Source organism: Folsomia candida, unplaced genomic scaffold (assembly GCF_002217175.1).
Source record: "Folsomia candida strain VU population unplaced genomic scaffold, ASM221717v1 Fcan01_Sc018, whole genome shotgun sequence".
NCBI classification, from domain to species: domain Eukaryota; kingdom Metazoa; phylum Arthropoda; class Collembola; order Entomobryomorpha; family Isotomidae; genus Folsomia; species Folsomia candida.
Window position 1 is genome coordinate 1,948,064 of NW_019091210.1, and position 26,233 is coordinate 1,974,296.

A 26,233-nucleotide genomic window follows, 5' to 3' on the forward strand; every position below is an offset into this window, starting at 1 on the left:
AATTGTAAATAATCATTTTCAGAAATTAATTATCCACCTCTGACGTTTAGAATGTATGGCTTAGATATTTTTAAGTCGGCCTTGTCGACTTTGCATATTCCTGTTTCATACGTACCAAAACCACGTTTAAAAAAGACATGGAATATATTGCGTAGTCTGGGTCACCCAAAACTAGTGTTCCTAGAATGTGCAATTCAAAATTTATTTATTAATGCAAAACCTTACTGAATACGAGCACTAAGTGTTTCTCATTCACAATGGGCAGTATGATTAAATTAGCTACCGTATTTACACAGCGTATTTTTGCAGAGATTAAATGGATATCTATTGTATAGATAAGAGAACAATACTCCACGAAATATTTGAGCTGGATAGTATAGTGTTAGTGCTACCTTAATTACATTTGTGTTGAGATAGCACGACAAACCTGCATTTTTAACTAAATATTTATTTCCAAGTGTTTGTAGAACGTTTGATATTAGAGAATTTCAACGATATAATTAAACTGGCTTATTAGTAAATTGCAGAACGGAGCTAAATAATATATTGCGAATGTTAAATCTAATGCAAGCAATTTTATGATTTTGTATAGTGGCTATATGTATGTATTTTGTTACAGGGTAAATACCAAAATTATAGCCATTTTCCAACACATTTTATAATTTGGAAATGTGTATATAAATATTAGCAAAATTCTTTATTTTCTCAACTTATCGCCCATGCAGACGGACATCTCCGCATCATCTAACCAAATCAATCATTTATCAATTGTGCAGGTTTCACAATGTAATATACCTACAAATTGTTTTTTCTGCATGACTTACTAAAATAAAGTGTTGATAAGTTATCTCTTCTACATTCATATGTCGAACTCAAAGATAAGTTAAACAGGTAACTGAGCAATATTCTACTTCACTGTGGATATGCAACAAACAGATAAGCACATAACTTTTGACTTAGATCACCATATATTTTTAGAGTTGAGTAGTTGTATGTCTGTTGCGTATAATTTAATAACTCCGTTTTATCATTGCCACCTCATTGACTTACCAGCAGTGGCTAAGCTCAGTCCACCACACGTTTATTCCAATCAGTATAAAAACATTTACTAAATATTATTTCAAACACAGCGTTTTTCAATCCAATTGAAGCCGATGGTATAAAGACAAATATATTCCTTATAAAAGTAGAAGGATTATTTCCATTACATAATCGGTCAGTTTCCTTATTAATTCTACATTAACCTTATTTACAAATAAAACACTATAAATCGTAATACAAATATATAAATTATTGTAAGGTCAAATATGTCAGCAAGAAATAGCAAGGACAACCAGAAGGTTATCCAACTATACGTGACCGACCTTCGGAAGACGATCTTGAAAGGAAAACAATCCCAACAGCCAAGCCATCCTGTTAACAATGTTGCCATTACTGGTAATAACTTAGCATCCTTGGTCAAGCTAAAGAAAGCGATCGGCGCTGTTCTAGCAGAAAATCTAGTCAGTGACAACACAAATTTCGACATTTATGACGCCGATTATATCCGGATTGATGACGAGAATGTTGCAAGGCTGGAAAATAACGACTGCTTAGTGTTATTTGACCGCAACCAGAGTGAGCTTCCGCCTGGATATGTGTACGAGCACAGAAGCAGGATACTTCCACACACGCGTGCGGTAACAAATCAGGAGGGGAAGTTTTATGGGTCGGAAGGTAAAAGAATGCGCCTATACTTATTGATTGATTTATGGATGATTTCTTGCGTTAAGGAATTATTTACTACCTTAGATCAGAAAAGAGCAAAGAACTGGTTTTCTTTGATTAAGTAGTCGATATTAATACTGAAAATTAGGTTAATGCATTGCACTCGCAAAATCGCTTATTGTGAGAATGGTTGTGGAGTTGAGTGGAGTGGAGTAGAGCCAAATTGATATTATTGAAACAATAGATCTAGATTAGATACGAGAGACGTGCGACCGGTTTAACAAACATTTAATGAAAAGTGTAGATAAAATATATGGCTTGATACATACCTATGCAACCAAATATTACTTCACTCTTTTCACCACGTGGAAAGCTCTCCTTCATTCTCTTTATGTAAGATTAGTCCATTCTCCGTCCGTCTGTCTGGAACGCATCCCTTCAATGTATTATAAAGCGATAGCATTGAAGGATAGCACACACACGTGGCAACAAAAGCCAATCAGAAATCAGTCAACATAAAATAAGTAAACCTAAAATTGGTTAAACACATGTCCGTGAACCTAAAACCCGTTAAACTAAATTCTATCTGCCTAAAATCCACCCAAAATCTGATTCATAATTGCTTAAATCCGTCAACCTTAAAGCCGTCAACCAAATTAAGCAACAGATTCATTTAAATTTGATGATTGCCATTCCCAAACGCTGAAATGCATATCAACATGGAATAAAATACGGTCAGCCAAAATCACGTCAACATAAAACCAGTAAACTTGAAATCGGTTAACCACAAATTCGTTAACCTGAAATCCATTAGCCTTAAAGTTTTAAAAATCCCAGAGCGAATGCGTGCATCCTCAACCACACACGTGTGGTTGTGGAGTTTGTAGACGGGTGAAGGTGAAACATACAGATAGACCGAGACTACGCTATTGTTACACTGTGTAAGATTCTTACACAGTGTAAGACAGGGTTTTACTTTACCCACCTTTTGAGCTTAATCCCCAGCCCACTGGGTTAAATGGACAAGTTATGCGGTAAAACCGCGGAAAAGAACTATTTTTTAACACTAAGTACGTTATATCCCACGATTATGCCCATTAAAAGTCGAATTTTGGATATCCCGCCATAGCTCAAAAACCAGGTCGATTTCGAATAAGTTGTAAATAGGAGAAATCTAAGGTGGGCCATTCCAAAGACGGTCCCACTTTGCTTCGGTCGCTAGAATGTAACATCTTGGCTGTAGTATTGGTAAGAAATTTGCAGCCGAAATTGCGAAAATTTTCAAAGCTTTGAACTTAGCGCCAGACACAAGCTGCATTTCGAAAAATGGTTTATGAGAGGAAATACCACATAGCTCTGAGGAATAATTATCTAGTTGCAATATCTTCAAAAAGTCAATCTTGTTCATGCTACCCTTGTCAGAATGACACGACCCGAAAATCGACATTTTGAATTTTCGCGCCAAAAGGAGGCATGATATGAAAAAAATTTCCGACTAAAATTTGTAGCTATTCCACCTGTGGATATAACCCTGTCGCTGGTTTTTTTTAATCTTTGGCCTAAATCATTTACGGTGGTATTTAGTGTTATTTTGTAAAACAAAACGTTTTGGTGCATATTTCAAAAACGTTTCAAAATTTCGAAAAACGGTATGCGTGCCCTATACCTAGATTTGGGAGACGGTCATAAAGTTCTTTTACCTTATCTTTCTATCTTGTAAGGTTTCGCCACACGAGCATTTTTATTTAACATTGGAGTGTCTGCTGACATACTATACCTTTCATATACACATCCAGCAAGTGAACGTGGATAGAAAAAATAGAATAAAATGGGCAAAATGGGTGGGTTTTGGGGAAAATGGGTCTGAAAGGTTAGAGTATGTGGCAGCCTACCTATCAATGTTAGAAAATTTATTTTTTGATGTTTTTTCACAAACCGATTGATTTTAGAATTCACAGTTACTTAAATTTATAATTGTCAGCTAATTTTAGATAATACTTTTTTATGTGATCCACTGTACCGGAAGTAGTGTTATACCTACTTAGGTACATATATTTAACAGTGTCACCAAAGCGTATTAGTTATAGGTCCACATTGCAATTAAGAAATTATCCTTTCTTCCCGAAATTATCAATAATATTAATATTATTCGCTATTTGTCTACGTATGTTAAACCTCAACTGCCATTAACCTTACATCCTGCAATATATTAAGGTTAGTTTTTACCAATCAAGCTATGATGTTGTTCGAACTAATTGATTCACTAATTGTCTAATTCCCTCTGAATTCATTGAACTAAATCATGATTTAATTAAAACATGCGATACGGACTCATTTTACCCCGATTTACTGTTTTCTCCATTTGGTCCATTTTCCCCACCGGGGAGTTTGTTAGGTGGGCGGAAAAAACCATTTTCCCCACCCCATTTAACCCAGTCTATTTTGCCCAGAATTATCTAGAGTACACTCCCGTGTGCCACACGGGAGTGTACTCTAGGGCATAAAGGCATGCCTGCCGTAAACGTGCCGTAAATGCCATAATTGCCGCGAAAAAATTGATGCCTTTTTGCCGTAAATGCCGTAAATGCCTTTTTCAAAAAATGGGGCAAAATGACACAGTACTTCCATGCAAAGTAGTTTACTTGATGTACTGGTCAATAAATAGTTTCCTTTATGTATAGTTTGATGAAAGGTAAGAAAAGATGGTTATTGTTTACTGATACTTGTATTAAAAGCAAAAAAATCATTGGAAGAGTTAAGTACAATTTAAAACTATCACAATTAAAATTAGTGTATATTAGTTAACTTATCTAAATTATAAAGCTTGTTATATTCCAGTCATAATTGTGTTGAATGTATAAATACGTATATCTACGTATTATGTGTCAACGATTTTAAATTTAAAAAAACCTGATAAAAATTTATATTAAATTTCCTAGAATCTACTTATTTTTCAATATTAAATACTTACTTTTAGTATTATCCGAATTATTATAGATATTCATAAGTGTATTTTATATTATAAATTAATTTTAGGAAAATAATCAACTTTTATTTTAACATGGTTGAGGTGTCGCACAATTTGACCATAGATTTTAATTTACGGCATTTACGGTACGTTTACGCCAAAAAGGCACGGTTTACGGCAATCCGGCATTGAAAAAGGCATTTACGGCAAAAAGGAATAATTTTCGGCATGCCTTTTTTCTTAGTGACGCAAATACCAAACAACCAAAAAAATCACTAAGTAAGCAGTCACCCCACCCCAAAAATGCTACATTTAAGAATTTTGAAAAGAAAATGTCAACCGATTTTGATCAAATTTGGACCCAGATCACTCTTATGCAATTTAAAAACGATGGAGCAGACGGTTTTGCAAATTTTTCATTTTTACTCAAATTATGGGCAAAAATGTGCGCTCGGACTCACTTTTCTATTTATCGCTCTAAACTGGACAACCGCACAATCACAAATTGTTTGAATTTGTTACAGCAAGTGCTTACGAACATTCCAAGACCGACATGAGCAAAATCGGTTCAGAAATAAGCAATTTTTATCGATAATGAGACTGTGCTGTTTTTGCATTAGAATTATTAGACATAAAAGTCGCATGTTGTCACGGACAACTTGTCAACGCAAAACAATTGCTCAATTATAAGTTATAAATAAACAAGGTCCCCAAAAACGGGAAATCTTAGTGACGCTTTGTGCGATACAAGGGAATAGATTCTTGTACAATATTTGCATCACCACTCCGCCCAATTAAGTTATTTTAAAGTTATAGTGAACAATGATTGGGAATATGAATTTGAGATTATGAAATATAGTGCGAATATAGTAGTGGTTTATAAAGCAGAAGGTGGGGTTTTCCATTATAAATTCAACAATTATTTAGCGAAGCGGTGATGGAAATGTTGTGCAAGAATATGTATTTAATCCCTTTTATCGCACAAAGCGTCACTAAGATTTCCCGTTTTTCGGGACCTTGTTTATGCCAAATAGCGTACACTGCACACGGGTAATCCTCTAGTTCATAATATTTGCTAACTATTAGATAGACACTTAGCACACCCTAGGTCGGGCTATCAATCAACACGAACATTTTTTTATTCTTGCAGAGCACAACTTGGCTGCATTCGCTATCGCAGAATTGGTCGACAATTCTCTCACCGCCACAGCTCATAACCACGGGAGGAGGATAATCGAAATCCAATTTCATAACAATGGTATAAAATCTTTTCTAGCTGTATTAGATAATGGTTGTGGGATGAATTCAACGACACTTAAGAAGAGCTTAAGATTCAAAGCACCAAAGGACTCGCGGCCTGATGATGTTTCCGGATTACCCACACAACTCGCAACGCAGGAAAGTGGTGACGAAGTCAGGAATGAGGAAATTCACCCAATGTATCTCAACTCCAACATTAGTAAATTTGGAGCAGGGTTAAAACAGGCTGTCTTCTGGTTGGGTGGCGAGGCCAGAATTATTTCGAAGAGGACAGAAAGCAAAAACGTATATGAGATTCTTTACTCGCGTGCAGATATGGAAAAAATGGAAGCCCTGAAGAGCGATGATGCCTGGGATGTCCTGATTCGGACGGGTAACCTAGGAGAAATCAGGGACACTACAGCTTCTCCAGTCCTGAAAAACTTTATTAAAACGATGGAAACCAAAAAACCAAGTTTCACCCATATTGTGATCCAGAAATTCGAAAAAGGCGATGATAATTCTCCGCTGGAACTCCTTCAACGGACAGACAATAGTGCCGATATTAAACCAAGCATTGAAAAACAGTTGGCCCACATTTACCATTATTATCTCCACGGACGAGATGGAAATACTGGAAAAGCGTCGAATAATGACAACCTCATCGATATCGTAGTGAGTCGATTCGACTCGAAAGGAAAGCAAGTGTCACTTCTTAAACTACGTGACATGACAGAAAACAATTTAGATTTGGAGTCAAGATTCGTTCGCACAGCGGCGCCTGACCCGTTTCTGTTTACCTTTGAAGTTTCTAAGTCCCAACACATTAATGGAGCAATGAACCAAACATCCAAGATTGGAGGCATTATTCGATATCACCCATTTCAGTATGACCGAGAAACACATCCTATGTTGGAAAGAAGCTCGAAAAATTGTGCCAGGAGTATTGAGGAAAGTGAGGCCATCTTTGAAGAGACTGTTGAACTGTTTGAGGACAACAATTACCGACACGTTAACAATGGATTTTTTCATGTCTGGTGGAACGGAAGATTAATTCCTTGCACGAAATTGGATGCTTTACCCTGGTGCAGCCTTCCCGAGCGGGTCAAAAATACCCACAAGCTGTGCAAAGCGTATGGGCGCATATCAGGGTCCTTGTTTTACACAGGAGACATTTGTGGAATCACGGATAATAAGCTCAATCTTACGACGACGACAACACTATCTGAGATGTTTAATGAGAAGTTGATTCATTCACAGCAGTCGACATTTCAACGAATTAAATGTCACGGAGGTATTTTGAAACAGGATCGTGATGTGAGGAACGATGTTAAAAAGAATTTTGAAAATTGGTTGATGGATAGTCAAGAATATGACATGGAAGTACGCTATTCCAAAATCTTAGTAGGTGAGTAAAATTGTTACAGCAATATATAATTTAGGAAATGACCAAATTAGAAAAAGTGTGCTAATGTATCTTGAAAATTAACACCAATCAAATTTCAGATTCCGCAAAGCATCCCGTTACAAGCAAATTTCGCACCAAATCTGGTACATTTACTTACTACCAATATGGGTCCGCAAATTGGGAGGATTTGGGAATAACACTGCAAGTTGGAAATGCAGTGAAATTAAATGGAAAATGCATGATGGTAGGGAGGATTAAATCGTTCTACGTCCAAGCCGAGCATTGTTACAAAGACCGGAATGCGGATAATTCGAATAGGCGACCTCTCAACGAAGTTTATGCACCCGTTTCATTTGTCGATATTGAACTCCAGCCTGTCCCTTATTATGCCGATAATGGAGAGGACACTAAAATTAGTCGACACTCAATGTCCCTGATTGACAATAAGGTTCCTTCACCAAGCGTAGAAACGATGATCAAGGAGTTGGCGGACAACCTAAAGCTAAAATTTAAAGTTATTCAAGATCCAGGTCCCAAGTTTCAAAATGGATGCAAAATACGATCTGATGGCATTCTTTTCAAATCGTTTGCACTTGACATAGTCAAAGTAAATGATGAGACTTCGGTAAATGGATATCTACCGTTCTATAGACCAAAGCATAAAAAGATGTTTGTGGTTTATCGGATCCATAAAATTCGTTAGTTTACTTTAACTTAATTGTCTACTCACATAAACTTAAATGAACATCCGTTTCGTTTAAAACACAAAATTGGTTTAAAATTATTTTATTAGATAGCAATAACTCTAAAGAATTGCTTGAAACTGGAGGGGCCTGTTCTTATGCAACACCAGGAAAAAAACCCAATGGGTATTATTTCACTACCTTTGGTAAGTGTGAAATTAATCGTGATATTATTTAAACTTTGTCATTCAAAATCTCCAATCCATAATTATTTTCCTATCTGATACACATCCAGATTTGAAGAAGACGGACTACTCAGAAATAGGTGATTATGTCATTACATTTTATGCATACATTTCCAGTCAGTCTGTCAACCAGACCATTGAGTCTGCCCAAGCGACCAGGACCCCTACAAGAGACACCGAAACGTTCCCATCACGATCAAGAAATATTAGTTCAAGAGGGACATCCTCTTCATCACGAGAGCGATTTGAAATTGAGCCAGACTATGAAATAGAAGAGAATTTAAATGGGAGGAGAATATTAAAGGATGGGAAAACCAGAATACCATTGCCGTGTTACGAAATTAGGTATTCTGTCGTTGCTGGATGTCCGCATAAATTTGAGATTGAGGAATTCGGTAGGTATCGACACTTGTATTACCGGACCATTTGGAAAAAAATTTCCTTTGATTTCTGTGTATACATAGGTGATGACGAGCTTCGTATTGGGAAAAGCTTTAAAGTTATGCTATCGTTTAAAGATTGTAATGAAAATATAGCCTCAGCATCAGATTTGAAGGATGAATTGACAATTTTGTCTAGCAAACTTGTAATTTCTTTAGTTCCAACCAAGTAAGTTGTCAAAGTGGTATTATAGCTTGCAGTAACGTATATTACATATGTGTATACACATTACATGTTGAATGATTTTGGGCAGAACATACCCTGATTTTAATCTTACCGCAACAAATGGGGAATTACTCATTGATGGAGATACCCTAGTAATCAGCGATGTTGTAACGATGGGCTCGTTAGATGGGGCGGAGTTCAGAGTATGATAAATATATGTGTGGATTTCCACAACAAAAGGGTTACCTGTTTTCTATTGTGTTTCCAGGAAACCCAGATGTACGTGGAGTTAATGCTCAACAACATTTCGAAGAAATGTCGCTCCTCAAAAATCCGGTTTCATCCAGGTGTACCAGAAAAAATCGTGTGTCTACAAGAATCTGTTCAAATCGAAAATAGATGCAAGCCCAGCTTATCTTGTCGAGTCCTCGATTGTGCGGATAACGTCATTCTTAAAAATGACAAGAATCCCATCAAGCTTAAATGTAAAATTTACAGAATGTCTGACGGCCAATTTCTCTTTGACAGAATGTTACACGCAACAGATGCCAAGCCCAACGAGATGGATGACGCAATTTGTCTGGATGATTTTAAAACACCTGCAGTTGGTCAAGTCAATTTGCTTTGTAAGGTATCGTACGACCTGTACAGCAATATTGAGCCTATATCAGTTCCGATCACAATTACGCGGAGCACAAGACCAGAAGTGCTTCGAGTTTATCGACGCACAAGTAAGGATGAAGAAGAAATTGTAGAAATTGGTCATGAATCCTTTCAGACTGCCAAAATTATGGATGAGTTGCACCTAAGCTGGGAACTGTATGATGGTATGGGAAGAAAAATTTTGTTTGACGCCAGTAAGCACAAACTCAGCGTTAATTGGTCCAAGAGTTCAAGCCGTCCTGCAATCCTAGAAAGTGGAAACTTGCCAATATTCAAAGTCCCAAAACGGACCATCGACAAGGATCCATTTACTACAGAAGTGACAATACTCGGATTTGACGAACAACTACAACATACCTTCTACTTGACTTCCTTACCATTGGAACCTAACAGCTTGAGCGTGTCATTTATAGGGAGCAATAATTCCCGAGACGTCGTCCAATATCGGATGGGTGAAAAAGTGCCGGATGCAATTGTAAAAATTACGGACCGATACAACAATATTTACACAAGTTTCTGCACGGAAGAGTTGTTCACATATGTAAATGTTTCAGCGAATGGATTTATTGTGAAATTTAGTACCCTTTGTGAAGATATGGAAGAAGGAGGATCATTTCTAATTTCTGACATCCAATTCGCAACTATGGGGAGTCACCTACCCCTAGGAGAAATTATTTTAACGGTTACCTTTAGGCAAACTTTATCTGGTGCTGTAAAATTGTCCGTGGTCGCAGGTTCTCCAAAGCAACTTGCATTTGTAATTAATGACCAGAAGCAACTACAACGAGGGACCTTTACTACTCCGAATGGATCACAAGTTCGAATTTCGGCCAGTTTTATGGATGCATCTAATAATTTTACTACGCCGATGGTACCAATAGAAGTGAATTTTGTTCACAAATTAACAACACAGGGGGTCGACAAGATTGAGAATGAGCGCGTTGTTTCTTCCAAGGATGGGATTGCAGATTTTGGATCCATTGAATTAGCCGTGAACGAAAAATCCAGACCAAGTCGTGGTCCCCCTTGCGTGGTAAATATTAAGGATTGTGGCGGAAAATGTTATGGAAAACCGATTTACGTCCAGGTTAGGGCAACTGTCGACGGTCAAATAATTTCAGATATTTGTCACTTCCACGTCACTTGCCGACCAGATGTTCCATATCAACTTGAAATCGTCGATGAGAGTGGATTGGAGCACTTTGAATACGAGGCTGGGTCCAGTTTTAACTTTTTGACGGTTACTTTGCTATCAGAAGATGAAACTAAATATGCGTCGGCGGATAAGGAACATCTCTCACTGCATCTTACGCCAGTAAATGGAATTTCATCCACACCTATGGATCCCATCCCGGCTAGCAGTGTACACCAGGGTGTCTATAGATTTGACCAAGTGCCAACCAAAGCAGGAAATTATGAAGCAAAATTTGTATACAGAAATGGGTCCGTACAAATTTCAGAAACGTTTATGCATCCCCTTAAGATATGTGCTGGACGGGTTCATTCCCTTAAACCAGTGGAAGATCCTGGTGACCGGTCAGTATCGAATAATCCCGAAAACGAGGAGAATCGAATTATTGTCGCCAATCTAAAACTCGTACTCGCCGATCAATATGGAAATGTTGTTAATGAAGGTGAAAATTCTTCAAATGGCGAGAATATGAATTTGCTGAAGGGATTTGTCAGAATAGACTTTCCTAGCGGGATAGAACTAGAAAACTTGGAAAACCAGGTCAATCTGTTATCCCCTATACATTTTATTAATGGGTGTGCAATCATCCCCAGATTGGTGGTCTTGGCAGGTCTGGAGTTGCCAAACTTTTCTAAACATGAGATTCGCTTTACCCTAAATTTGACAACAAACAATTTAGAATTTGTGTATGCGTTAGAATTCAAATTTTTTAACGATCCCAAACAACTTGCTGAGAGCCGTAAATTCCAGGAGAAAATAGAAACTTTGGACAGGAAAATTACAGGTCATGACGAAAGCCTCAAATTAGTTGGAAATACCATCAAAACTATACAGACTACTATAGAAAGAATGAGGGGTAATGTGAGACAGGAGACGGAAAGCATAATGGCGATTTCGTCTCCAGGTTTTGTTGAAACCTTGAAAACATCCAAAGATGTAACTGAACGAGAAGCATGTCTAAAAGCAGACGAGAATAGATTAGAAGAGGGAAGAAGGAAGACGAAATCTAAATCCAATATTACCCCAGGACTCGGCGCAGGTGAGAGTGATGTTTTAGGACGGATTGGCCTGTTAGCGGAAATAAAACTTGGAGGTAGGTAATAATTACATTAATATTATGTATTACCTGCCAAATTTAATCCATTAAAAATATGGATACCATCAGAAGGTTTAATTTTATGTTTAAATTTGGATGCGTTTGGAGCAGGTGAATATTTACCCTCATTACCTATATAATTATAGAATACTATTGGACAAGATTTTTTCGCGCGAAAGTCACGTGCCAACTTAGGATTAACATTGGCGAGGTGAAATTCAATTTAAACTTTTCACTACGTAATCCAAAATCTGCAATATAAATACCACACCTTATTTATAGGATTAAAAAATTAAGTAATCTCACATGTAAAGTACCACCAATCATTCTTAACCCATCAACAATGTTTTTTTTCATGTGTTGTTTGGAAGCATGAATGTTGTCAGGTTATTGTTGGCGGGTTGTGAAATTTTGCAGCATGTAATCAAACAGTTATGTTGCACTATTAATTTATAGACTTGTGTAATATAACGAAAAATTATTTATATTATAGGTGGCGGTATCTCCGAGGATCTAAATCTTCAACGCCTTCTTTCATGGTATTTGCAAAATAAATTGACTGTCATCGTTACAGAAACGGCGGAGAAAGGTCGCGAACTGGAAGCTCGTAATCGTAAAGAGCAATTTATGCTACTGGATATTGTTAAGGATCGCCCGCCTGCCAAACATGTTTTATCCGGACCTGGTAATCCAGTCTATGCTCACACTCTGCTGGACTTCACCAACCCCTTAGCTACAGCATCGACGAGGAAAGTGTTCAACAAAATTCTGGGCGATACAATAATCATGGACGATCTACCAACGGCTATCGAGTTCATGAAAAAATACAACACGGGGAGGTTTAATTGTCCAACAATCCTCACACGGGATGGGAGGCGCCTCATGGGTGACGGAATAATCGGTGGAAGGCAAACCCGTATGCCTGATAGGATTCCGCTATGGTTTGGATTGGCTCCTTGTGCAGAGTTAAGTCAGATTCGTGCACAGTTAAGAAGGTTACCCATTCTAAAGAAGAAAATGGAAGAGGTTGAAGGAGTTGAAAGGACGGATCGAGCAAGGCTTGAGAAGCTACGAGAGGATTATGATCAGGTTAAGGCCGAGCTTCAACAATGGCAAGAAGAACGGAAGGAGCTTTTGGAAAGATTAGGAGCTTTATCAACCCTTGAGAAAAATTCTGCACCGCGGACTAGATTGATGGAAGGACAAGGTGACCAAGTAATGCCTAAGAGGGCGAGACGAAACTAAGCGTTTCCAAATAGGTTACGTTACGAACCGAAGCCAAAGTCAGGTTTTGTAATGTGTATATAATTATTTTAATTTGTTGAATTACTTTATGGATGATAATAAACAATGAAATTTACTTTATTGGCACTATTACATCAACATGCAAGTATGACTTCGTGATGCCCTAGGTATATTTAGTAGCCCTAGGTGAGTGGTGGATAACCATGGAATGGTTAGATGCCAAGGCACCAATTACGTCCGCTCCATCGAAAAAAGCTGTGAAAAACGCCTGTTTTCATGTGCTTAAAAATCTAATTTTGCTCTGATTTGAATAATTTTAGCATATTATTGGTCCCAGATAGTTGCTCTATCATATATAATAGCAATCTGGAACTTTTGAAATTTCGTATTTTTTGAAATTTCAGTGGAACGGTTTGGAAGTTACGAATGTTTTTGGGCAGTAATCATAAATGTGTTAATGTGTTTGTGTTACGAATAACTAACGGATAGATAAATGATATATCTAATACACATACACTCTCAGAAGTTTGATAATGAATCATTACCGTTCGGTGTCTATATATGACTCTACCGCGCTTGGTAATGACATCAATATTGCTCGGTATACTTTTGGTAGAGAAGTTATACACCGCGCGATATTGAATATTTACCAACTTTTAATAAATATTTACCGAAATCGTTTTTTCCACTCTCCGCTGCAGTGAAAATGCACCACTTCTTGGTGGAATGTTGCGTGAAAAGTTGAGTGAAATATCATAGATTTTGCATCTTTTCGCCCCAAATTTGTTTTTTGCACATTATTTAAAGTATTTCATACATTTTATTATTCGAAAATTGTAAAAATTTACAAAAAAATTAACTAATACATATTTGCAAAATCTAAAATGGCAAGATAACATCAAATTAAAAGTGTGGAAGTGTCAAGCCTAAGTGACTATCAAACAAATCAGTTAATTTTGATTCTTGGTGTTGCAAAAAAGAGTCGTAGCAGAAAGTAAAATTAATTCTTCATCAAAATTGTCACTGGAGTCCATAATTGTGATCGTTTTTAAGCATTTTGAATTCAATAAAATATTTCAGTTTTCATAACTTGCGGTTGAATGTCTCACTTTGAACAGTCTTCATGCTTTTAAGTCAAACTGACCTGCATACCACCGAGTGAAACAGTGAGGGAAATCTTCGGCGAAACTCATTTTTTCATTCCACTGGGGACTTTTCATACCTCTATTTTTTCACTCAGAATTTCACCGAGTGAAAAAGCACCACGAGCATACTTAGCTTAAGCAGTAAATCGAATCAGTGGCGTGGAAGTTGTGGGAACATTACGTAGAACTATTTACTTAACTAATCAAGTTGATCCTCTCATTTGACGCAATGTTATATTTAGTCCAGATTATATCAAGTGATAACGCCTGCCTCATTACGTCTGCTTATCATTAAAGTCATTTGTATTAATTTATTTACCTGATTTACCAAGTGAATATCAATCAAAATCATAACAGTCTTTCCCAAAAGACTTAAAAAAATTGAAATTTAATTTAAAAATTAGTTAGTAATATAATATTGCATAATAGGTTTCCGCAACGAACCATACTTTTCTTTAAAGATATCCAATGAGTTTTTTAACCCGGTAGAAATACTGAACAACCGACATAAGATCCTAGTATTTTGTTGATTTGAAACCCCGCAAATTTCTACGTTAAAAAAACAAGTTAAACCCGTCATATTTCTGATAAATTACAAATCGTGCAGTGTCATATGGATTTTTATGAAAAATAAACAATTCCAGCAAACAACAACGAATAAATCATCCCTACTAATCCACCTTGTGAAACAGCTAATCTTTTTGTATTTTATCAATTTTGTTTTTAATATTATGTATCACATATGTACCAGAGCTTAACGTACCTCTGTTCATATATTTGATACAATTCAAAAAGTAACATATTTTGTCAACATATATTTTTAAAATATTGAATTCAAAGTAATTGATTTATTATCCGCTTATAAAACTAATTTAACGAGAAAATTTAAACCTTTTTTATCATCATCTTTTGCAGGATGGGTCTTGGACATGGTGAGGTGATAAACGTTGATCAACAAATTTCTTCCCCACCTACACCCCAAAATACTACCGTAGTCTTAATTACCGCACCAAACCCAGGACCCCCCATCGCATCTCGTCGTTCTGAATTGGTACCGAAGTTTGAAAAGAAATCTACCAAAAGCGTCATTTCCCCCGCAAAGTTTGAATATTTCTGGCTCATCCTAACCGCCGCCATTATTTTCTTCGCTCTCTCCATTGCCATGCTCACTATTTGGGGAATTTACGCCGATCGCGCCAATTATTGTCCACACCGAGAAAATATTGCGGGGTTATTACTTTCTGCAGGATTGATTACGCTCCTCCTCAGTTTAGGTGGGGCAGCTATAATGGTCGGGAAAGTTTTTACTGCAACCTTTAAAGAAACTGCCGTCATTGCGATGATGAATTTCACCACGGCATTTTTTTCTTGGTTGGTCGCATCCGCGGTAATAATTTATAGATCACATGGCGATGTCAGTTACGAACCTTGGTCGCAAAATTATTGTCACCCAACCCTGTACAAGATGACGTTCTGGGTGGTCACGATCCATTGGGGGATGGTAGCGGTCGCCTTTACAATTGGAGTATTAGCTATTACCGTGATGATCCTTGTAGAGATGATGAAATAAATACTTGGGGACACGAAGTTAGACATTGTGAAATTGTGCATTCAGAGAAATATAGTATGGAATCATGACAGTGAGTAATTAATAAACATGATACTAATAATTACGTCTTCAAATACAGCTACTACAGTTATGTAATATTTTTAAGCAATATCTTGAAAACCCATACTAACTTTTGCGAAAAAATGCAAACCATTTACTTAAAATAGAGGGTTTTTGACAGTGAGTAACAACAGCAGAGAGATAACATATTCATAAAATGCATGCAATGTATTTTACAAGTGGTATGTAAATAATCATGGATCAAGATCATGGCCAGAATTTTGCATAACTCACCCTAGATAGTTTACGGGTAGAGTAATCTCGAGCTAGACTAAAATCCTTCTAAATATTTATAAGCTACAAAAAAATCGTATTCAAATGCGATATGAATCAATTGACATATATGTATTGATGTATAGATATGTATTGCATTTGTGAACTATGACAAAATATAAATATATCACAATAAATATAGGCATGAATACTTATTTTTGGGAAAGCATTAAGTATTTACTTCTGGCACATATTTTTATTGATATCGAAGTTTTTATAGAGAGCTACATTTATTCAATCTCAGTTTCAAGTTACCCAGTATATATGTATAAATTAATATTTATTGATTTCTCCGGTACATTTATGGTGTTTATTTCATCACCTAATGTCTCGGACTGATTAGCTTGCACCGCTTACTCACTACCAAACCTTCTCACGTTTCCAAAAAATTCTTGAGTCACTTTAACAACGTCTCGACGGTAGAGTTCTAATGCTTTGTAACCTTCTTGGGTACCATGAACACGAGGAATCCACGAGTTGCCAGGTTGATTGTCAATTTGATCCCTACTAAAAGTTCTTTCCACCAACATCACATCTTGTCGAGTATCCCAGTTGTCCCAGACAGTGACTGCCAAATATTCCAATGGGTCACCGGACAGTTGGTAATTTTTGTAAAAGTCGGGCAAAGCCAAATCCCTGCAAATTATATTAGTTAAATATTTGTAATATTTCTAATTAATCTGTAAATATGGCCCATTTATTTACATATAATTTAAAGTCTAGGTAAATAATAGAGTAAGGTGCATATAATCTAAATATTTCCACGAGGCTCCATAAAGTAAAAAATACAGTATCCCAATGCTTTTCATAATTTACATAGGTGCTCATTGACTGAATTCATAGCTTTCTTCGTATCCCTATATTCGTGAAATAGTTTTTGTGTGGTAAAATATGAACGTGTCCTTCCAATGGGTTATGATAAGCAAAAGTTTACATTACAAACCTATTTTTAATGAAATCTCCAATATTATAGAAGATTTCGATAATACACCGGTTTTAGAACTAAAGGGACATCGTTTTTATGCATAATCTCATAACTTATATCGGTTCTTACGTAGTCAGCGAAAACTTCTAGATCAAACTGCTGTGAGCAGTAAAGACGTCCCTCGGATTGGACCCTCAGATGGGTACCCCTAAGTCGGGCCGCGATACAGTTTCTTTCCATCCCGTCCAGGGTTTTTGTCATCGTACTTGCCAACTCGCCAAGATTATGGTTACTATAGCCTCGGGTTCCTCCCGCGATCCCAATAATTGATGATGCAACGACGTATATTTGAAGAAAAATTGGTGCCGCGATCCAATACTGTTTAAATAGGATGCAGTTGGGATCAGTAAAATATATCGAAATTTCCACTAAGGAATTCACCGAATTTGTCAACTCCGAAATTCGATGGACACCCGAAGTTTCCTGGTTCTCAAGACATGCCAAGCTACCTCGCAGTGAGGCGAGTTTTCCTTTAATAACCGTCAGCATTATGGAGGCCGCGGTAGATTCAAATTTTCGCTGCAATTCTGCCTCTGCATTGTCGGTTAGCTTGATAAGGATTTCGAAAACCAAATTAACGACAGGCATATACTTTCCACCTTCATTCATAACGGTTGCCAAAAGCTTAAGGGATTTTTGGAAATTTTCAAATGGCACGTGATCCGCTACACTGGTGACTCGTAAGTAATTTCTCGCACTATTGCAGAGTATTTCCATAATATCCTTCTTACAAATCTTGTAAACGATAATAAAAGATTTGCCATTCTGGTCGACGGAACTACTGACAAACGAAATGTCCCATATTTAATCGTGTATTTCCAGACACTTGAGGATGGGTACCCAATCAGTTACTTATACAGATTAATAGAATTAGCAGACGGGGAAAAGTCGTATAAAATGTTTGAAAGTTTTTGGTCGAAAGTTGAACAAGACGATGGAATTGCTAATGGGTTTAGAACATATGTACTAGATAAAATGGTCAGTTATAGTAGTGATGGAGCCGCCTGTATGGTTGGAAAGTATCAATCGTTTTGGAGAGAGCTGGTAAAGAAACTTGGTCGAGAAATACCAGCAATCCAATGCTTAGCTCATAAGACACAGTTATCCATCCGTCGAGCCATTCTCAAAACAACTGCGACAATTGGAGATCACTTCAAAACCTTCGAAAAAAGTATTAATAAGTTTTACATATTTTACATGTCTCGTGGCAGCAAAAGATGGCAACATCTTGTGGATACAGCTACCAATCTAGATGTGGGGAAGCTCAGACGTATAAAATATTATTTCGATGTAAGGTGGGCGTCGTCTGAATACAGAGCTCTGTATGCCATTAAAGAGGACTACTTGGCATTAGTAATAGATACAAAAGCGATTTCAATTGATCCAAGCTTCACTCGAGCAGCGCAAGCGTCGGCCTTAGTAATCAATACTTTATTATTGGACAAATCCTGGATGGCTACTAAATATGAAGCATCGGATTATTTGTCTGTTCATCAGAGGATAAGCTTATCATTTCAAACTGAACCATCAAGTTTAGTTGGAAAATCGAAAACAGTTCAACAAGGAAAAGATAGTTTCGACATCCTTGCCAAGAAGCCAGGCACCTTTTTGGCGGGTTTTTTGAGTAAATGTTCATGTCCAGGAATATGCGAGATTGGCACATGTACACTTATTCAGTATGAATCATGTCCTGAGGTCTTGTATCTAGGGCAAAAGCTAATTGATTCCTCGGAAAGCTTTAAATTATCTGAAGTCCGTTCAACATTGTATGCAAGTATGATACACGAATTGGATCATTACTTTAACTTAGCAGAATTGAAAGCATTCAATTTATTCGATCAGCGGGAAGGGGACCTATCTTTGGAAGCTGAAGATATGATTGTCCTACAAGCTAATGAGAAAGCGCCGATGCAGGAATGTGAGGAACCAGATAAATATGAAATTCAACCTGTGAATATTTCTGATATTTATGAAGCGGCAGAACACAATTTCTCAGCGTACTCATATGAATTTCCGGTACATGATAATTTTGTTTTGGTTGGTAACAGTTCCTATTTTGAGGAAATCAGACGAGGATCGATTTTGGTAGAATATTCTGATAATGAGAATTTCGTAATACTATGTAAATTCTTTAATATTGGGAGTGACGAATGTCAATTAATTTATAACGATATCGTTATTGTGAAACACCAAATTTTGACAACCCCTTACTACGTATACAATATGAAAGTTGAACCTGTGGTTTTCTGGCCCATGGTTTTGAAAAATCGAGATGGAAAGTTGTCCATAACTCAAAGAGTTATTGATTTTGTTGAAATGATACTTGTCATACCTTTCGGGACAGCCGTATGTGAAAGAGGGTTTTCGTATTTAACTAGGGTCCAAGATAGTGGGAGAACGGGAACGAAACCAGAAACGTTGGATAACATTTTAAGAATTATAATAAACGGATCAAAAGAGATTAACGAATTCAATGCGTTGAGTATTGCAAAATTGTACATAAAGACTTTTGCTCGGGTCGATGATCCAACTGCTATGGGTGGTAAAGCTCATAGTAAGTCTTTCAAATACAATCCGCGAAGTAGATTATTTTAATTGGAGTTAAGTTTCATGTTTTGTATGGTGAAATAAACAATTGTCTATCCGTCAGAACCTGCAAACATAAATCAAATGAAAATTAGCCGGATTGGGAAGGTTCTGTATTTAAACTCTACAAGTCCTGGTATCAAACCTTGACACACTCTCTGTCCAAGGTAGGCTCCCAATCCATTTAATGACCTATGCACGGGAGTGTGTCAACAATGGGAAAGTTTGAAATCATTGAAATGAAATGATATCCGATTTTTCCATGTATCATTATTGTGAAGGTTTTAGGTTATATCATACTTATTATATCGAGTATAAACATTGAGATTAATGTAAAATAGAAATGCCATAAAAACCGTAGTATTGTGTGTTGATAAATTAAAAAATAATGCATAATTAAAAGTAAGTGAAATAAACAGATATGTAGATGGAAATAATATACCAATGCAAAAAACCGGAATTTTATAATATACTTACTTACGATGCATATTACCATATAAACTGTGTGTTCTGATATGTTTTCCTCAAAATATATGTCACACAACAAATTTACATGAAAATGTGACAGTTCAAAGCAGGAATCTCATTTTGCCCCAACCACACCCACTTTAACCACTCCCCTTAATTTAAAATAAATATTTGTTTACTATTTATAGCGTTTTTTAAATCTTTTAATAATAACAAAAAGTTCGTATTTCATGAACAGCCCTTTGTCTTTCCTTCCCACTTAAACTGCATTGAGGGATCAATACAACCTTCACGTCGAACAATACAACGGTATTTTAATCACTAAATTCAATTAAAACGTACAAAAATGAAAAATTGCACTACTATAAACATTTTTAATTATTTTTAACTAATTTTGAACCATTCAATTTTTTTGAAATTTTTACATATTCCGGTCTCCTGGCATATAAATACTACGAGGGCTCATGGGGTGGATACAAAATCATATTGGCGAATGCCATCACCTTTAAAAATTTTAAATTTTTGTCTGCGACCAACCGAGTAATCTGGACTGTTCCCGATGGATGCCGATGAAATTATAATGTTTCCAACAGTGCAGATTATGGAGTCTAGTCTAGACTGTCTAGACGATTGCTCGACAACAACCAAAATTTTTTCAAACTGTGCTTGCAAATTTAACAAATTTAAACTGAATAACCAAGACGCATAATATGCTTTTAGGATGTTGAAGGTTGATTTGGGTATTGAATATCAAAATTTATTTCGGATGCGAAGTTACCCAAAGTCCATTACAAGTATTACAATTCTAGCTGATAGAAAGGGTTATTTAGTCGGATAAGTACAATATTTTTTACCGATACAAGAACCCAAAACTTTGGCGTAGGGTACCCGAGTTCTTGGAAGAAGGGTGCCATTCCTCGCATTGACGCACACTAGGCCTGTGTATTTATTAATAAATACAAGTAGAAATATTTTAGCTACCCTTTCTACGGTTGAGAGGGGACAGTTTTTTTCTTTTAACCTGTGAGGTTATTTCCCGTAGTAAATTAAATACATCCAATAGTAACGTTTTGTTTAGAAAATTACTAAAGTTTGTGGATTGAAGCCTAATTGAAAATTGTGACAGGTAAGCTTTTAATTATGCAATTCTTTTATCATATTTTCCGGTTTGTGAAGAAACTTTTTCTGAAATTATTATTACCAACTATTTATGAAAGACTGATTAGCTTGCTTGATTCCCAATATCAAATTTGAAACGATATCTTTCCTCTTGAATATTTGAATTCGGTTTGCAATTCTAATTGAAACCGGTTATTTGTCGTCACGATACTACACACACTACTCTATCAGGATTTTTTTTATATAAAAAACATAAAATAAATCATTTCCAAGAGCTCTCAATTTCGATATGAATGACGGTACCTTCCTTTACAAATTAAAGTATTATTATATTAACATGTGTAAATAATTTTCCAAAATATGCATTAAATTATATACATCACTATTTAAAAAACTTCATTTTATACTAAAAATAGTAAGATATGTACAATAAAAGGAAAAACATACAACATTTCCATTAATTTCATAGCGTTTCCTTTGTTCCATCAGATTCTTCCACCACCACCATCACTATTTCTGCGGGATAAAAAAACTCGGCTTTTTCATCACCTGCGAATTACTTTCTTAAATAAACATTTAACTCCACAATTAATTTAGTCATCATTTAAACAAGTTATCCCAGACTTAAAAAGGTAACTCGTGTTTTCTTATTTTTATCAAGATGTGCATAAGTACTCATCCACAAGTATTTTGTCCCGTTTTGATAATTCCCATTTTTTCCCCGTGGATTTCTTTCTTCCTCCAATTTGAAATATTAACTACAGTTTTGTCCTTCCTAGTTTGAGGTTATTTGTTTTATTTTAAATCATAATCGTAACTTTTTTGCAGAAATTGCGTTCACCTCCATTTGAAAATCATGGCTGGTAAGGTGTCATGTTTTACAATATTTGTTTTCGTACTTTAATTCCACTTTGTATAAAATTATTTCTTTACAGAATCTCTTAATTCCTATCTGGATAATGGTAACATTATAATTACCGATTTTCCTTTACAAATTACAATATGATTTTCTGTGATTAATTTATAATAAATTTTCTTAGGCGATCTAGACAAACAAATTTCCGCCGCCATCGAACGTCTTCACGCGCTCCAATATTTTAAGAATGTACGAAAATCAGGGCCGAACGAAACTTCATTTGAAACCAGACGAGGTAAATAATTAAATTGTCAAAATGTAAATTTGTGCGCAAATTAATTAACATACTAATTAAATCTGTCCTCTAGATTTCTATTACGAGACGAGCACTAGCCAAAGTGGAGGACAAACCGGAAGTGATTTTAATTCTGTAGGAAATCCAGAATATCTGATGCCAATGATAAGTCAGGATCCCTACGGTCATGAGCAGTCTTTGGAGGTAAAAATTAATTAGTAAAATTTAAAAAATATATTAATTAGTAAATTACCAAAAACACAAAATTAAGTTTTTAAGGAAACCCAACCTTGTTTCCTATTTTAGAGTGGTGCAGACTTCCTGCGACATAAAACCCCCTCACGACTAAATATATCTCAGATTCCATCCGCAGTTAAGAAATCCAAGAAAGGTAGAAATAAATCCGAACAAGAATCTATTGATGCAAGCACTTTCTACCGAACGAAATACTTGGCTGGGCTAGAGGAATCGAGAAAGTGCTGCGTAAGATAATTATTTTTTTAACACATTTTCATCTCTGACTTGCCTAGTTGTAGACACTAATTTCAGTACTTATTTCTTAACCAAAATTAGAGAACAAATTTATTACCGTTCATCCTGTACTGAATTGTTCTCTATTATCTCTATTTCTTTTGCAATTAAGATTTGCTTACTATATGCAAGTAAAATTCCCCTGAAAAGTTAACATTATCTATTCCTTACTATGGTAGAAATTTTATTAATAGACCCTTTTTTAAGAATTTTCGCAGTGCTTTGAATTTGCACTGATGGCTCAGTTTTTGAGTGATTTCAAAAATTTGAATTTCATAATTTTTGCTGCTGTCCAAAGTTTTCAAAACCGTTCCAATTTTTGAAATCACTCAAAAACTGAGCCATCAGTGCAAATTCAAAGCACTGCGAAAATTCTTAAAAAAGGGTCTATTAATAAAATTTCTACCATAATATTATTCATTATTCCCACAAAATATTTTAAAGTCTAGTAAACTTAAATATTTTTTTTTCCCCTTTCAGAAATGGATATTGGACAACTGCGAAGCCTCCGAAGGCAGTAAAATTCCAAAAGGAGGATTTTACGAACAGTATTCCGAACATTGCCTGGCATCTGGTTCCGTTCCCGGAATTCCTATCTGGTTTGGGAAGAAGATGTTTACCTTGTTTCCCGGCCTCAGCATTCAGCGGAAGGATCGCCAACCCAATTCGACATCTTGTTACCTTGGTGTTCGCCAAAAAATAAAATCGATGGACTTGCAATAAAACGTGGAAAATCATCAATTTACACGGAATTTAGATCAAGACATACTACACAATATTTATATTTGGTATGTAATAAATTGTATCATAATGGAAGTACCAGGCGTTATTGGGTAACATCGGAAATATAATTAGGGCAAATATTTGGACGGAATTTTGTAAATAAGTACACAATAAAGCCCAGATGATAATCAATTGATTTTGCCAAATTATTGTAACACTTAAAATTTTTCATTTAATTCCACACATTTTATTTTGGCTTTACATTTTATAAATAAGACTGCATAAAAATATCATACCAATTCGTGTTAAGGTTTTCTAAAAAAAGTAAAAAACCAATCCCTATCATGGTTTTTTATGAATGACAGATATGCCATTAACAATCATTTTTAATCATAAAAATTTTTATTCAGAAGCATTTTTCAAATCCTGTTTTCGCAGATTTGTTTAGGTAAAAGATTTAAAAAATTAAAGCCCTACTGTCTATCCAATTTGCATAATCGCAGGGTTTAGCCACGTTAAAAATTTTCAGCGACATGGCTAAACCCTGCGATTATGTAAATGAGGTGTACTAGCCGATTGGATGGACAGTAAGTACGGTGAAATAGTGAAAAAGTATTCATAGCTCTCTTTGCCCACGTATATTTGCATTATCCTAAGTTGTGTTGGACAACATCTACAGACATATTTATTTCTTTACTTTCAAATGTATATTTAAATTACTAAAATCTTCAGTTTCTTCACTTTGCTTAATCCAATTAAATTTACAAAATTTAAAATAATTCACCTTAATTATATTTCTCATCTTTTACAAGAAAACTCCTCCTACATTTCATTACAAACCTGTCCCATATATTTCGGAACATATTAACAATAAACAATCTAAATCTAATACCTGTTTGTTTAAAGATGTAACAATGATGTGCAAGTTTCTGTAGAAATTTCGTTTTAATGAGAAATTACTAAATTTTAAATAAAAGTACTTAATCAAACTTCTTAATTTTAGTAACACAATATCAATTTTATAATTAACGGATACCTTAGGATACACTAATTCTCCAAGGAACCTTAAAACTGCAATCCCACCCAAGAGCAAATACAGCTGGAAAGCAATCAAAAGATTTTCTAAAGCTCCAATACCATCCTGTGTGACGACGGGATGATTTCGAACACTAAATTCATCCACGAACTTATAACGATCTGAGTACACGAGGAAAAGTCCATCTGCACTTATCCATTGTAAACAACGGTATAATCCCTCCGACCCAAAATATTTAAATTGCCAAATTATATTACGCTGATAAAATATTTCCTTAACAATATTACAGGTCACGTTACGATACTCTTTTCTTAGAAAATATAAAACCGTTTGTAGTTCAACGGATGTTGGCTGGAAAGCGATGCGGTCTGCATACATGGCGGCGGCAGAAAATTCAGTAAAGTGTACGTGTTTCGGATCCATTACTATTAAAATGGGTGTTAATTATTTAATGCGAAAATATTTATATTTAACAGTATTTAGCTTAGTTCCGATACCTCCGTTCCAAACATAATTGTCAAAATTTGGCAAATCCTTCCGAATCGATAATCGCCACCGGGTCGATTCCTTTTATTATCTTCTGAGTATAATTTGTACCCAAATTCGGTGAAAAGTTCGTGAATATTTGTAATCACATATTTCTCGAGAGGTGTCGTTATATCGGTTGTGATTATAGCGTCGTATGATGAACTAAGCGCAATCATGGCTACTATGCAAAGTAATCCAAACCACGTAACGGATTTCATAGAAAAAATTAATACCCGTATCAATTGACAGGTTTCGTCATATAAATCTATGCTGATGTTCAGTTCATACTGAAATAATCCGGAAACAGAGTATATTTCCGCAATGATAGCAACACCCCAAATTCCTCAATAGAAAATTTCCTTGCCCAAAGGGCACCGAAACTCTAACAAATATTGCAGCAATATCTGAATATCCACCGAATTTTGAGACCCCCAAAAACAACGATACTTCAGCGCACGCCATCCACGTTCAGATATCCATAATTGTGAAAAACTTTGAAATCCGCAATGATAGCAAGACCGGATTTTTCTGACAGTAAAGTACATAGTAATCGATAGTTTTCTCAAGGTGACGTTTTTGTCCCGATTTAAAGTCAAGCTTTTCCAGTTGTTCTAAAATCCCAAACTCAGCAAATTTGTCGGTCTGGTCACTATAAAAATATTTGTAATCAAACGACCTGAAAATTGTTTCGTACACTCAGAAAAAAAACGTAGTAGTAATCATTACTGTATGGAATAACTGTATGTCTCTACTACGCTGGTAAAAATATGTCTCAAAAATGGTAATAGAAATTTCAGCGAAGTTCAAATTTCTTACCATAAAGTAATGAAATGACTACTACAAGCTAATAAATTTGAATTTCGCTGAAATTATTATTACCATTTTTGACACAAGTTTTTACCAGCGTAGTAGAGACATACAGTCATTCCAAAAAGTAATGATTACTACTACGTTTTTTTGAGTGTAC

The 26,233-nt window shown here is 35.8% G+C and overlaps 2 protein-coding genes across 3 annotated transcripts; both read left to right on the forward strand.

Annotated features, from left to right (window-relative positions):
- The first annotated feature begins 1,064 nt into the window (after positions 1-1,064).
- On the forward strand, positions 1,065-13,190 carry LOC110857229 (structural maintenance of chromosomes flexible hinge domain-containing protein 1). 2 transcript variants are annotated; one of them, XM_035857641.1, is made up of 11 exons: positions 1,065-1,215; positions 1,301-1,716; positions 5,826-7,322; positions 7,421-8,020; positions 8,116-8,211; positions 8,301-8,645; positions 8,715-8,859; positions 8,945-9,059; positions 9,125-11,804; positions 11,954-12,018; positions 12,301-12,468. In XM_035857641.1, exons 2-11 carry the CDS (start codon positions 1,308-1,310, stop codon positions 12,322-12,324), a joined length of 5,976 nt encoding a protein of 1,991 aa, XP_035713534.1. In that variant the 5' UTR covers positions 1,065-1,215; positions 1,301-1,307; the 3' UTR covers positions 12,325-12,468. The 2 variants fall into 2 exon arrangements, with proteins under 2 accessions (XP_035713534.1, XP_021961534.2); XM_022105842.2 differs by lacking the exon at positions 11,954-12,018 and having other exon boundaries at positions 12,301-13,190.
- An 8,098-nt stretch (positions 13,191-21,288) lies between these two features.
- On the forward strand, positions 21,289-23,908 carry LOC110857245 (DNA-binding protein RFX2). Its single transcript, XM_022105861.2, has 8 exons — positions 21,289-21,304; positions 21,787-21,929; positions 22,126-22,160; positions 22,233-22,259; positions 22,338-22,448; positions 22,522-22,652; positions 22,755-22,931; positions 23,460-23,908. Exons 3-8 carry the CDS (start codon positions 22,154-22,156, stop codon positions 23,700-23,702), a joined length of 696 nt encoding a protein of 231 aa, XP_021961553.1. The 5' UTR covers positions 21,289-21,304; positions 21,787-21,929; positions 22,126-22,153; the 3' UTR covers positions 23,703-23,908.
- The last annotated feature ends 2,325 nt before the right edge of the window (positions 23,909-26,233 follow it).